The sequence below is a fragment of the Populus alba genome, chromosome 14 (assembly GCF_005239225.2).
Source record: "Populus alba chromosome 14, ASM523922v2, whole genome shotgun sequence".
Lineage (NCBI taxonomy): Eukaryota > Viridiplantae > Streptophyta > Magnoliopsida > Malpighiales > Salicaceae > Populus > Populus alba.
In genome coordinates, this window is record NC_133297.1 from 16,978,749 (window position 1) to 16,993,927 (window position 15,179).

The following is a 15,179-nucleotide window of genomic DNA, read 5'->3' on the forward strand; positions in this document are numbered from 1 at the left end:
ATTTAAAAAACTTTTATTATGATAATAAAGACATGTTTTCATTCAAAAAAAGATATTCAAATTCATGAAAAAAAAAGCAGGTTTTTACTTAAAAATATATTTTTTACTAGAGAATATCGATCATTGAAATTGTTATGGATATTTATTATAATTACTATAAAATCAAAATATTAGTTAGATCCATAATGTCTCAATGGATTTTCAATAAGATTCTTCCCTTTAGTTCTAGCTAATAAAATTAATAAGTAGTCACATGAAACTCCATTAGAGTTCCTAAGAACTTTGCCCTGCATCATGTGGAACTGAAATGATAAACTAAAAAACCATGCAAAGAGACATAAAACATTTGTATCTTAATTTTTTTATATAGTTTGTTCTTGTAATTGGGATGTTTTAGTAAATTCATTTTTCTACATGAAAAGAAAAAGAAGAAAGAAATCACTTGAGTAAACTTTTTTAAAGTTTTCCCTAACATTTTCATTCATTTTTTTTCTTTTCTTTTTTCTAAAAAGCAATCTCCTTAGCCTCACCATGTCAACACGTTTTGCAATTGTAGATAGGGCTATGGATAAGGTTGCAAATGAAATCCCTCCAATGGACATTGAACAAGTTTGACACCTCACCAATAACAGCCACAAGTTTGTAAGCAATAGATTCTCTTTTAGCTTAACTCAAGAGAATCAGACACCTTCCTTCCTCGTGTTGCCTGCATATTTGGACGCTCCATACTCCAAGCTGTTTTAACAAAAGAAAAAAGAAGGCAGTCAAATGGCCACTACTGCTTCTCCAATGGCCAGCCAGCTCAAAAGCAGCCTTGCCCCATCTCTAGGAAGGAGGCTTGCCATCCCCAGGGGCATTTCTGGAGCTCCATTTAGAGTTTCGCCCAACAAGAGAAGCTTCACTGTCAAAGCCGTTCAAGCAGACAAGGTAAGAAACATTCTTTTCTCCTGCCTGCCTTTTCTTGCTGACCATGTCTAGCTAGTACTATTGTTGTTTAGATGCTCCGAGCACAACCAGTTAGTTGCTGACCATGTACTTCTGTTATGTCAAAAGTTATAACTTGTAGTGGAAAATCGAAATGGATAAAAAGGGCTCCTGATAATAAGGACATCCTTTGTTCAAATCTTGCAGCCAACTTACCAAGTGGTTCAACCAATCAATGGCGACCCCTTCATCGGAAGTCTTGAGACTCCCGTTACATCAAGCCCGCTGATTGCATGGTACCTGTCCAACCTCCCCGCCTACAGGACAGCAGTCAGTCCACTTCTCCGCGGAATCGAGGTGGGGCTGGCTCATGGCTTCCTCCTCGTAGGTCCGTTTGTCAAGGCTGGTCCACTGAGGAACACAGAGTATGCAGGTGCTGCTGGATCTTTGGCTGCCGGTGGTCTGATCGTAATCCTAAGCCTTTGCTTGACCATGTATGGAGCTGCATCCTTCACTGAAGGGGAGCCATCCATTGCCCCAAGTCTAACCTTGACTGGAAGGAAGAAGGTGCCTGACCAGTTGCAAACTGCAGATGGCTGGGCCAAGTTCACTGGAGGATTCTTCTTTGGTGGGATTTCTGGTGTCACCTGGGCATATTTCCTTCTCTACGTCATAAACCTTCCTTACTATGTTAAGTAGAGAAAATCTACGTTTTTCTTTGTTTGTTGCAACTCTCTCTGTCAATGTATATTTACTTATTTGGGATAGCCATTTGCAAATGGAAACTGCAATATGTTTGTCTCGATGAACATCAATGTATGATCAAGAAATTGGAATTGTTTGCTTGTTGCACGTATTTAACCATTTAAGCATTTGCTACGAACTCTACTACTACTACTCATGCACTCTCTTTTAAAAGCAACACATTCGTTTACAAATTCCACCCACTACGATCTTCAAGCTAGAGGGTCGTTTTCCTTTCACAAATTTTCTTCTCTTTTGGTTCTTATTTCTCGTCAAAAATATGTGAGATTGAGGTCATGAAATTAATGGGGATTTAAATTTACACGAGGTAAAGAAAATGAAAAAGAATGCCAAAAGCAAGGGATTGTAGGAACCATGTTTTAACCCAACAAATCCAAACGCAAATTTCAGCTCAAACCTCACCCAACTGACCTAGATATTTTAAAAAAAGTTTGTGGATTTGTTTCTCTCTCTTTTCGTTCTTTCTATCGTGACTTCCTCCAAAAATAACAAGAATTTCAGTTTAAACTTAACCTTTTAATTTGAGAAAGGTCGAAGGATTTAAGGGCTTGAATTAATATTTTAGAGTGTGAGTTGAATTAAAATAAATCGATTAGATATCTAGAATTTTAGGCTTTGAAAAACATTTTGTGTTTTTATAAAATCATTAGATTTGATGACTAATAAATTAGAATTCTAAAAATTTTGATTTTTGATGAACAAACCGATTAGGTTGTCTGAACTAGCTCATCGGTTGGTTTATGATAGCTATCAACTAGTTGACCAAACAATAAGGGTTAATTGAGTATGTTTGGTTCGATTAATTTAAGTTATATTAGAGATTGATCATGTGAATCAGCTTAGCTTTATAATTACATTTTGATCTCTAAACTTAGAGTTTTAATCTTTTATATTACTTTGCTTTGAGTTATTTTTTAGTGTTTTTCATATCCGTTATATGTTTTGTTGATGTTTCTTCTAATGATTTTCAGTAGTTTCTAGCTCTGCATCCTCTTGTCTTTTGCTTTTGTTTTCTAGGTGAATAAGAAAATATTTAATTTACATGTAATATAAATAATATATGTATGTTGATTATATGATGAGTACAATTGATAAGTTCTTGAATGTTTATATATGTTGCTTTATCATATAAGTACTCATCTATTTTTTGAATTTATACTCGTATTCTATTGAATTGAATTTTATTTGATATAATGTTTATTTGCTTTGATAATTATATAAATATCTATTATGTTAAACGTAGTTAATCTATGTGCACATATTATTTTGTATACCTAACTGGTGAGAGAGGCATCATCCTATGTCGACTGATCCTCCTACAGTAGTTACCATTGAATGTCATTTGGTCACATACTGATGTTATATGATCTCTGACATGTATTCCACTACCTTATATTAATATGCTTAGTGTGTATATTTATATCAAGATATGTACGACTTATAAATTATTAATATCTAAGATGTGTATTAAATGATATTTTTTTACTAAGTTGGTTGAACTTGCCCCTTCATTTTAATATTATTTCAAGTTTTTAGCTTCCATTAACAGGTTGATACTTTATTGAGAGTTCCTGCTACTTTGTTTATTGGTATGCTTTGCTTGCTTCCGCAAAGCTTTTCTTTTAGTTTTTAATTTAATGTCTTTGATAATACTCTACTATTATACTGTTTTATTTAAATTTAGAATTTGACAATGTAATAAATATTATAAATATTTGTTTTTGTTCTATTTGATAAGAAGTTTTGAAGTATCATTTAATTTTATTATTTGAAGAATATTATTTGTTGAAAGATTATAAAACACTCTGAAATTTTTAAATAATTTATTTTTGATATGTATATTACGAGACTTAGCATAAATAAAATGTTTTTATAACACCATTCTTATATTGCTGGTTATTAGATCCGGGATTCGGATCCTGACAAGAATAGTGATAAATGTTTATAACTTGAGCATTATTACCGAGCAGAAACCTAAACAAACCCAGGAAAAAGAAAAGAGCATACATTTACTATATAACTTGAAGTTATTAAAACCTTGTATGGTTAAGTGAGAAATGCTGAAAATCACAACAACTCAAGCAGTAAAAGTATCTAATTATAACAACATATACATACTGGCTAGTGATTAGAATTGAGTTTGAAGAGTGATAATCAATAACTCTGACTCCTTTTTTTGGGGAATTTTAGTATCATGCATATGATGTTATTGTTTCAACCAAAAAAAAATATGAGAGCCAGAGAATACCTATCTTCTCACCGAAACTTTATATTTTCTTTTTGGGAAGAAGTCCAACTACTCCTCCTTACGTGCCATTAACGGTCTCTTTTCTTCTGCTTGCACTTGCATAAGCATAACTCAATCAACAATGGCAATTCTTCAACCACAAATCCCTTTGTCTCTTTACCCCCATCATTTCCATCTCCCTCTTCACTCTCCTACTGCAGCACCTTTTCTTTGCACACCCTTCAAAACACCAAGAAAACCACTCAATCTCACCTGCTCAACCAAAGGCCAAGATGTACGCTTCTTTTAACTTTTTTTTGTCTTTTGAATAATTTGCTTGTCATGTACAAGTAATTCCTTTTCTCCCTTGAATTGAAAGCAGGATTATCTGATAGATGCTCCTGTTTCTGCTGGAGATGGGTTTTCTTTCTCTGGAGGTGCCCTCCTATTCTTGCCTTTTTCCTTATAAACATAAAAATTATGAACTTGATAAGACATTGATAATTCGTGTGTTTTTGTATCAGGGAAATATTCAGACGGGCCTAGCCCGTCCGATGAATGGTTTAAGCAAGGAAAGATTGTATGTTTTGGTGTCCTCAATTTTTTCTTAATATATTTTATGCTGTAGTATTTTTGTATCATGTAGATATTATATTCACAATGTCTATTGCCTGGCAAGAAAAAAAAGGGAAATTTTGTTTGATCATAGAGGGTTCTCTTTTGCAGGTGAAAGCTCATCCTGTTTCTGGCTCTGGAGATAAGGCGAAAGATCCTATATTTGGACTTAAAATGGGTGCTGCTTCTCAGGCCTCAAATGATCTTTTCAGGTGTTAAAAATCTCGAACTATGATCGTAACAGCTATACTAGTGTGTTTTTTTATAGGGGTTTTTGTTATAGGCTGAGCTATATAATATCAAGAAATTGAGATTGGATTATTTGCAGGGCTTACCGATTGAAACATGCTCTCTCTATATATGATTTTGTGCAATAGATGGTTTTGCGTGGAAAGCGGAAATGCTGATAATCCCACTGTTATATTAATTCATGGTTTCCCTTCACAGGTGAGCTCTTTCTTCAATGGCTGGTATTGGGAATTCAATTATCTTCATGCAACATGCATACTTGTTCTCTCTCCACACTCTCACTTAGAGGACTTGTGATTTTTCATACAATCTCTTGGATGAACTTGTGTTAGTGAATCGTGATATTTCAGTTTGGCTTAGCAGCAGCTAAGTGCCTGTAGGTGTTTGGTACAATGCCTTGGTCTAAAAACTAAAGGCACTGCCATTTTTTGGACGACATTTAGTTGTCTCTCACAGAATGTTTTATGACCAAAATTCAGTCAAGCATGGCTGAATGTTTGTGATTTTCGCAGAAAATTCAGCCATATCATAATGTTTTGGATTGTTATATTTATCATTCTATAACTTATGCCATGTAATTCAATGTGTATTTTCTTCTCTTTCGTTTTTCTTTTTACTTGCATAGTTATTGAATAGCAGTCATCAAACCATCAAGAAAGATCTCATAATGCTCACGTTCCTAAACCATGCTCAAATTTGATATAGAACAGTTCAGTTAATGGTGTTTGATGCTGGTTAGATATCTGCATTTGTTCATAGTAGAAATCTATGTGATGCTACATGATTTTTTAGAATTACTTTATATGTAGCTAGCTGATGTCCATGTTCTTTTCATCTGATTTCCAACCCCATTCACTAGCATATTGTCCTTGATATGCATGTCTGTCATTGTCGTTTTCTTGACTTATAGAAGAGTTTGATGCATGGTCTTAATATATTCTGTCACAGGCATATTCGTACCGCAAAGTTCTTCCCACTCTGTCCAAAAACTATCATGCTATTGCTTTTGATTGGTTAGGTAAGATCGTAATTCTTGTACTGTGAATTGTTTGTTTTCAGATTATAGTGTTGATTTTACGACAAAGTATGGAAGCTTCAGTCAAATTATCGGAAATTTAATGCATGAGTGTGGCAATGAAGCTTGAAATAGTTTATAGACAATACACAGAGCTTTCTTAATGTCTTAACCACGTGGATCACAGTTACAATAGTGGTTAGAAAAGTATTCTTCAACTTCAACGGTTGATTTCACCTGTAATCGCTTTTATGAAGATCTTTTTAATTACATGTCAATTTGCCTGAAGTGACCTGCTTTTTGTGAATTTACCCTGTAATCAGCTTTAGGCTAGAATTGATTGCAGTTTTGACTTCACTTCTTTTACAGGATTTGGATTTTCAGACAAGCCTCAACCCAGATACGGATTTGACTACACTATGGATGGTATTTAGTATACCATGCCTTAACAGTGGCAGGGGGGAAGGGTTAAAGATTAGGTCTTCTGCCATTGTTTCATGCTCCAATGGGTATCTTAGGGGAAAGAAGACGTATCGTGATATCTTATAGAGGAAACGATGTTCATATAGTTTTTTTTTTTTTGACTTTGCAGAATTTGTAGCATCCTTGGAGTCCTTAATCAATGAAATTGCCACTGAGAAGGTATCACTTGTTGTGCAGGTGTGTTTTCCTACTTTCCATCCAAAACCATTGATGCACAGGTTAAATCTATTATCATGTAATATGGAACTGAAGAACTTCTAACTTTTGATGTGCTTTTCAGGGATACTTTTCACCAATTGCTGTCAAATATGCTAGCAAGCTTCAGGGAAAGCTCAATGATCTAATACTCCTCAATCCCCCAGTACGTGTTTCTTAAACCTCACCATTTAGTTCTCGCTTTTTGTTCATCACTTCATGTATCATTTTCGTCATCCTAGAACTATTAAGATCAACCGAGTACATAACTAAACGTCATACAGTGAAATTTTCCTTGATGTTTTTAAAATAGTAATCTTTTCTCCCTTTGGATTCGACAATTGACCCACACAACAAGTGCATCCTTATCTATACAGTAATATAGCAGCAGTATGCAAGAGTAACCCGGCCTCCATAACATAAACAAATTCTTGATGTGAACAGGATTTGATTCCAAGTCTTGGCATGATGCCAAGAAACTTTATCAGCTAAGCGGTGACTTCTTTAGTTTCAGTACCGACTTACCTTCATTTTTCTCTATTCAAGTTTTCCAGTCAAGAAGCATATTGTTATGGTAGGACCATAACAAGCAGAAGAAGTTCAAGAAATGAAGAGAGAATAGAAGAAATGAAAGGAAGAAAGACACTGTAGATGTCTGCAATTTCACAAATCTTATTACTCATCCCTCACGCCTCCTTATTACATGCTCTTCTCCTTTCCCAGCTATTACCCACATTTCCCATGTTCTCTTTTCATCTACAGCTAACTTCCCTGCCCTATGGTGACACATATTTGTTTTTTCACTTGAAAACGGAGAGTATGTAAGGCTCGGTTTCTTCCAATGTATATCTATCATTAGAATCATGAAAAAAACTATACTGTTTTCTTGAATTTTTATTTGAGGATAGTTACTGAAACGTGCTGTTTTTCTTGGTTTATAAGCTAACTGCCACACATGCCAATCTTCCATCAGCCTTGTCCATTTTCAGCAACTTCTTACTGGGTGAAATCTTTTGCCAGGTAAAAAGATTCATTTTATGTTCCTGCTTCTATTTCTATTTCTATCTTTGTGAGCTTGTCCATCTATTGGCCCACAACTAATGACTTCACACCTGTGCCGAAATAGGATCCTTTAAGGGCAAGTGACAAAACCTTGACCAGCTCTGGACCCTATAAAATGAAAGAAGATGATGCAATGGTGTATAGAAGACCTTATCTCACATCTGGGTCTGCAGGGTTTGCATTGAACGTGATTAGTAAGGCCATGAAGAAGGATCTAAAAGTAAGTTCAATATATATATAAGATCTCCATTTTCCTCATCATCCAAGAGCTTGTTAAAATACAATTTGACTCTTTTCTTTTTGAGTCTCAACTCTCAAGGCCAACTTCAATCGAGTCAGCACTTCACCATTGCCTCTGGCGTCTATCTATGCATCTGCTGCTTCTTCGAGCAGTCAATCTCATCAGTGTTCTTTCTTCTACTATTCACCTGTGCTTTTCTGAACTTTCTTTAGTTTTTTCAAGAAAAAGAAAGAGAACATAATAGCATTAGCAGTATCAGTCTCATCTCAACCAAGAAAAAGGCTTGAATTAATCCAACCGAATGACTTTATTTGTCTGTATTTCTGTAGTTTAGGTTAAACGACATGAGCTGGTCTGTATCTTAACCTGATTATTATTCCACATGACAATTCTTGCATGATTCCCGGGCTAAAAATGCACTGCATGCTCACATGTTATCATCTTCACGAAGAGTCAAGGGTTTTGACATCAGTGTTAAATGTGCACATTCTTAAGATAACATACATACCATTTATTTGATGGTCTTAGATGAAAAAAAAAAGATTATCTTGTCAAAAAGTTTTCTTCTGTTCACCATGCAAGATTTTAGCTCAGGGGATTTCTTTGTCAGGAAACAATTTAAGGCATGTGTTTGAGGTTACAACCGGCCTCTACTAATATTTTTAGTTGTAGATTTGGAACAAGTTGATTCTATTACATTTTGTGCCACAAACGTTTTATCTTGGTAAAGGGCTCCTGGAGTTTGTGGAAACCTGAAAGCAAACTAACTTACAGATTGTTGTTGTGAAATTAGTTTATCACATGCTAATGCTTGCCCTATTCATCTTAGAGTTTTTCTTTCTTTACATCACAGGCCTATGTGGAAGAAACAAGGAAAACACTCTTGGATGAAAATTGGAAAGTTAAAACCACAGTGTGTTGGGGCCAGAGAGATCGTTGGTTGAGCTATGATGGAGTTGAAGACTTCTTGAAGAATTCCAAACACAAACTAATCGAGCTTCCAATGGTAGAAACTCTTCTCTTCTCTGGAAAAGCTCAAAATTCATTTCTCTTAGGAGAGGAAGCAGCAGCATATTTTGTACCGTTTACTTTTGCAACCACAATTTTGATTTACAAATGCTTACTCATCAATCATTATTGATATAAAGTGCCTTCTCTGCCATCTTTTTTCTTTCCTGGACTAGTAAGTTTGCATTTGTTGTTTTGTTAAAAAACTGGAAAAGACATGTAGAGAACATTGCCTTATAGCTGTTCTTCCATTTTTCTTGTGTGTGGTTTCATCAATATCTGTTTAGCAACTCTTTTTTTTTTTTTTCTTTTGCTTCTGCTTATTGGGGTTTAAGAGGAGTAGAATTGACTCTTCTAAGGTACTTACTCCTCAGCTAATTGCTCCCGAATTAATATGTTTACTAGCCATTCTCAAATAATGTCTTCAAAGTTATTCTTTATTTATCACTTGGTTCATATTCCTGAGGAATACCTTCCTGCTTCTATATTGTTTTTAACCCCTTCTGCTACCCAAATTGCTTTGTGATTGATTCATTTGGCCTGGGGTTCTGACCTCTCTTTCCTTGCGTTCTTATCCACTTTCTTTAGTTATGCTTCTGACACCAACTTTTTTTGCATTTTGAAGGCTGGTCATCATGTACAGGAGGATTGTGGTGAAGAACTTGGAGGAATCATTTCTGGAATCCTAGGCAGAAGGAGCAGAATTTGATTCTGTCCTAAAATCATCTGTGGTACTGGTAGTTAAATGTTCAAAGAATTTAACTACCTAGTCTTTTGCACGTTATGTTACATTTTCAGCTAAGATTCAGGATAGAGACATGCAGGAGGAGCATCCCTCAATCAGAGTCTGGACATGCTATCTTTTCAGAGTTAAACACTCCTATTTGTAGCAACTATCAAATATATATATCAAAACATTTGTTTATCAAATTTAATGATACTACCTCTTAATCTTCTTCAAGAATACATATTTTTCTTCAATCGCAATCCATTTCTAAAGGAATTGTTGCTTTCTTCATTTAAAAGAATCGACAGCATAGACTACGATCTCAAGCTTTATTCACAACTACACATCGATAAGAACCTGGTACGATCTGGTAATTGTTGTCTATTGCAGAACACAGTTTTGTTGTCCTCCCTTGCTCAAACGAGTTCAATATCACAAAATAAAGCTCTAGCATTTCATCTGCGTCAGTTATTATTGATACGTGTCAGTCCAACATTCATCATCCTTAACAGCCTTCTTCCATCTATTTTTGAACCTCTCTAGCTCAACAAATGACCATTTTTTTACCTGCAAAAGACAGTTTGTGGAATGATGAACAGGACCATGTAAAAAATACTTAACAAATCCAATAAAGGGCATCTTTCTGCTTTTGATGACGATATTGACACAGTTTTGGCTTCTTACTGAGCCATCCACCAGCGGGAAACTAATAGGGAAAAGTTTCTACGCTTCAGGAACCAGAGCTTACCGAAAGTCTGCCAGCAGATTGATCGGACGATGATTGTGCCTGCAAATTCAATCATCATTAATTATAACACTGGATTTGTAATGAAAACTCAAACTATTGATGATGGATGGAAAAAATGTGATATAGATGAAGCTGTTAGTTTTGTTTGCCTCTTGCAAAAAACAATCTATGAGATATGGCATCAAGAGCATATCATCCATCAATAGAAGATAAGATAGATAAACTGCTGAGCTCTTTTAGCAAACTATGTCTAACCTTTTCTGACGCAGAGCCTCCTAGTGTAGGAAGACCATAATGAACTATGTACTCGGAGTCAACAATCCCAATGCTTTTGGTTCGATCACCCTGTTAAGAGAGAAGAAATTTTTTTTAAAGAACACCGTAGATATATTTTTCATTTTTTTTTCCAAATAAAGGCATATGTAATTGTAGAAGAGGTTTAGTTGCCTGAGCACAGTAACCGAGCTGAAAATCTAAGCCCCACCCATGAACCAAGTCATTCTGACAAAAACGTGAAAGAAAGGGAGTAAGGACACAGTTGTTAGATCAATGCAAGAAATTATACGAAGTATTACAACAAAAAGAGACAGTGTTTAAATTTATTTTGTAATGATCATCCAAAGCTTAAGTTTTATAAAGATGCCAGACCTGAATCATATGCCATGTGCAGCGCCAGGAAGCTTTTGAGAAAACCGGAGCCATCATTTCTACAAATCTGCACTAACAAAATTCTTATTTCTTTTCACAGCACATGAGAGACTCAACCTGAAAGAAAAGGTAGAGGGGACACGCCCGAAACCCAGAAACTACAAAATTAGGAAGTAATGAATGCAGAATTTCTACCCTGCGCATGGAGGACCTTTGCTGTTTTCATCACACCTTGTCTGACCAATTATCCTGAACACCTTCCTGTTAACACATTATTTGAACTAAAATTAAAATAAAAAGTAATGATAAAGAACATTACTCCCATCAAAATCTAGCTATCATCGAGAGCAAGTCTGACAAGGAAGACACGAATTTGATGTCAAAAGAAGAACGATAATAAAGCCTCCAAAAGAAAGTTTTCTCTTTTGCTGTTGTTGTTGTTGTTTGAACAAATCGAGAAGCAAACTTTCTTGCAGAAAAAGTTAAACCTGTGTATTCTTGATCCATGTTTTCTCGTCGTAAGATGATGATGCACCTCTGAACTTTCTGGATCAAGTGCCGGCTGTGATATGTCAAGCCCTTCTTCTTTAATGATCGAAAGATATCTGTATTTCAGTAATTGAACACGGAACATTAGTTTATTTGATCATTACCAAGAGCAATACACACCATCTATTAAGTTTTCCACACATAAAATCTGTCTTTGATGTTGTTTTAGAACAGCGAGATTTGCAAGCCTTGGTCCAACTCCAAGATTGCAATGTGTTGAGGATAGGACATTGTAGTTGCTTCTACTTTAGATTAGTAGCAGAGGAAAAAGGGATTAATTTGGCAACTACAGAGGGAGTAGATACCGAAGGGACAACTAAAACAAAGGTAATACATATGTCGATACCTTCCAGCGTGAAAATCGTCGACTCCAAGGTCTTCATCCCACAGGAAGATGTAGTCATACTCGGAAACAATATCCGGGTGTAAGAATCGCTTTGCAAACCACCTAACTCACGTAAACATGGCAAAATTTGTACCATCATCGAGAATTGAATGAACATATAGAAAGCCAGGTGTAGAATTTATCTTAATTCTTAAAAGATATAGCTTGTTACCACTTAGTTTGATTTATGGCAGACACATGTATAGCACGATGATGCCATTCCATATCTCTCCATTCATCTATGATGCCATCATAATGGAAAAGCATCAGAACAAAATCAGTTGATGGAAACTGTAACAAATCAACAGAGAGACAGATCAGCCTTTGTAGATACGAAAGAGGCAATGAAATTAAGCAGGTTGTAAAAACCTTCTGGATAATCTTCTTGACGCTCAGTTTTTGCTTTATTCCAACTGCCATGGCCAGCACATGTTTTGGTTTCTTTGTTTTCTGTGCCCAAGATTGCAAATGATACATACCATGTCAGATTATCTACTTTTATCCAAATCAAAACAGAATATGCAGATGGTGTCTCATAAACAAGTCTGGTTCATGCATGCGTACGCTCGACAGCACCTGGCGGTCATTTTTCTGGAGCAGGACAAAATCCTATCTATACAGAAGAAATTTAAGCTCTGAAATGTAAATGGTGATATGAGATTATGTACCTTTTTGTCGTCGCCCCATAACGATCGCATTTCCATGTCGGACATTGGAGACACAATACCTTTAGGTAGTGTCTCAGTTCCTTGAGGTCTCGTTTCAGTCTAAATGTACACACAAAGGAAATTAATAGAGTTAATCATTACACAACTCGAAAAGGGACAGGAATTTGGATCGACAAACCTCGCAAGTCTTCGGTCTTGTGTCCCATAAAACAACATTCACTGATGTCCATCCTGAAATCTTCTGTCAAAAAATAAAAAATAAAACCTCAGTGTTTGCCATTTACAGGATCCAATGACACTGATACATGTGTATTAGTGAAACTGTTGAATCAAACGTGAGCGACTGAAGTGAATATGCATGTACCTGATTATAATCTGCGGACAAAAGTACACTCCCAATAAAAAAACCTGCTGGAAGGAGGCATAATAAAGGGAGAACTCGGCGAAGACATAATTTATGGTTCTTAGACTGGATCTGAGAGCAAAGAAGCAAGTAAGAAAGTAAATATATGTGGAAACTCAAATTCAACCAGGCCTTGTATTTTCAGCAGTGTCGTTGATAAAACTACGAAGAAAGTCACACAAAAACTCAAAAGACTACAGAAAGAAACCCAACATAAAAATCAAACTTTTTTCCATGATTACTAATTCACATCTCCTCATACAGAAATCAAGCTCATTCACACCACCCTCATTATTATTCTAGTGAAAACTGAAAACAACGTATTAAAGCTACAAGGGAGCTGGGAGGCTTACGGAAGTTGACATGTTCATCTTCATCTTCATGCAATGAGCTTGTGAAAAAGTACAAGGGTCTAGTACTGTTTTACATGACAATAGATGAAAGCAGAAGAAGAAAAAACAAGAGTGCAGATGCAGTCAGAAAAGACTTTTTTGTTGTTTTTTATTAAGTTACTTGGGACTGCAAAAGTTCTATTAGAAAAGGGAACATAGAAATGGATTTTTAGCTTTAAAATAGTCTAGTTATCTCTTAAAATATATGCATCTAACATGCATTGCGTGATAATCTTTGCCTAAATCACGTGGGAAGATCCAGATTATTAGAATAAAAAGGGCTAAAAGTTTCCTGCTTTAGAAGCAACAATCCTCATCCTTTCTATCAGTTATTGTAACACACGCCATTTTTTATAAAATTCACGTTTTTTCAGTCTTTTTGTCCTCTAATCTTCATTGGAAATCCCCCCAAAAAATAAAATAATCAGAATTGCTTACTGGCATTCCTATCAGGTTGGCATGATTGCATCAGATTCGTGCACCTGAGACTAAATCGCACTCATGCCCTTCAAGCTTTCAAGAAACCATTTTTTATGCGATATTTTCTTTTCTTCTCCTTTTTTTTTTTTTAGAGGGAGAAAAATTCATGAATAGGAAGCAATGAGGACACAACATACAGGAAGCTTTTATTATCGTCATCATGATATAAAAATAGAAGCAAAACCAGTAGATTAGCCACAAAAGAGCATGGAAATTCATAAGAGTAGAGCAGTGCTCCCAAAAACAAACGGTTCCTGATAACAAATCAACAGCAACAGGCTTCCAAATTAAGTTCAGAGTAGCAGCATGCAGTTGTGGAAAAAGTTTTCTTAGATGCTAAGGGCTTTTCATAAGCATACTTCTTTCTGTTTTTGGTTCTAGGCCAACTTACTAGTTAATTGAAATTAAGCCCCTCTCTCTTAACGATTTTAACGAGAGAGAAAAGGACAACCAGACCAAGTCTGAGTTGAGAATGTCCATATTGAAATCTTATGGATACCACTAATTTTAGCACAGGGAGCAAAAATGTATAGAAAATTGCTAACATTAAGCACCATAGAGTCTAGACATCATTTATCAAAGGACGTACCTCTAATAAGCAAACTAACTTACATGACAAACTAAAACTAGCTACTTTTAGAACCATCTACATTTTTAATGTCAAATTAAAAGTGGAATCTGATCACTTTTAAGGTTTTAAGAATTATTTTCCAACAAAAATTTTTTAACATGAAATATTAATATAATTAAAATATATTATAAGCAAATAAAATTAATCTAAAAAATATCTGCTTGACATGTTTTTGTAAAACCTAAAACCATTTATCCCACAATGAATAATTATAAGATTTTATTATATTTTATATGGTAATAAGTTAAGGAGTCACAAATCAGCCTAAGCAAAGTGGATAAATAAATAAATATTTCTTATAGTTTATGCAGTGAAAAATTAAAAAATCATAAATAAACCTAAACAAGGTGGCTTTCAGTTTTAAGCCTGGCCCTTGGGACTAGGCTTGCGTTTGAATTTGTTATAAAATAATTTTTTGGCCCATAATTTTTTTTTTCAAACCATTTGTTTGTGCAGCTAATGAATAAAAAGTTTAAACAGTCTTCTTCTTTAATGTGAATAATTGTTTCTTTAACACAAAACATCAAATTCCAAAGCCAAGTTGGCATGAAAAAGTTCATAATCGGTAGATCTTTGAATTTCAAGATGGTTGATTCTACACTTGTTATAAGCTAATTTTAAGAGTTTTATCTCATCTTGCATAATATTCATGTTAAAGTTATAGTTATGAGTGAATTCTTTTAAGTGACTATAATTATTGAAAATTAATCACAATCTTGAAAACAATTCAAGAATTACATAAATAATAAATGCAAGGAAATGAG

General features: G+C 35.0%; 3 protein-coding genes across 3 annotated transcripts; 2 read left to right on the forward strand and 1 right to left on the reverse strand.

The window, feature by feature from the left end:
- The first annotated feature begins 660 nt into the window (after nt 1-660).
- On the forward strand, nt 661-1,769 carry LOC118055065 (photosystem I reaction center subunit XI, chloroplastic). The gene is made up of 2 exons (XM_035066893.2): nt 661-927; nt 1,132-1,769. The coding sequence occupies exons 1-2, from the start codon at nt 769-771 to the stop codon at nt 1,621-1,623; spliced, it is 651 nt and encodes a 216-aa protein (XP_034922784.1). The 5' UTR covers nt 661-768; the 3' UTR covers nt 1,624-1,769.
- Nucleotides 1,770-3,854: 2,085 nt separating this feature from the next.
- On the forward strand, nt 3,855-9,771 carry LOC118041240 (uncharacterized hydrolase YNR064C). Its single transcript, XM_035048503.2, has 13 exons — nt 3,855-4,211; nt 4,299-4,353; nt 4,441-4,496; nt 4,643-4,743; nt 4,909-4,978; nt 5,729-5,798; nt 6,165-6,221; nt 6,388-6,455; nt 6,559-6,639; nt 7,416-7,493; nt 7,600-7,755; nt 8,630-8,782; nt 9,410-9,771. Exons 1-13 carry the CDS (start codon nt 4,059-4,061, stop codon nt 9,491-9,493), a joined length of 1,182 nt encoding a protein of 393 aa, XP_034904394.1. The 5' UTR covers nt 3,855-4,058; the 3' UTR covers nt 9,494-9,771.
- Nucleotides 9,705-13,409, reverse strand: LOC118041250 (uncharacterized). Its single transcript, XM_035048514.2, has 14 exons — nt 13,266-13,409; nt 12,874-12,984; nt 12,688-12,750; nt 12,510-12,608; nt 12,211-12,291; nt 12,014-12,132; nt 11,803-11,904; nt 11,396-11,512; nt 11,103-11,168; nt 10,908-10,974; nt 10,707-10,760; nt 10,515-10,604; nt 10,260-10,298; nt 9,705-10,078 (listed from the first exon to the last, which is right to left on the reverse strand). Exons 1-14 carry the CDS (start codon nt 13,293-13,295, stop codon nt 9,983-9,985), a joined length of 1,134 nt encoding a protein of 377 aa, XP_034904405.1. The 5' UTR covers nt 13,296-13,409; the 3' UTR covers nt 9,705-9,982.
- Nucleotides 13,410-15,179: the final 1,770 nt, after the last annotated feature.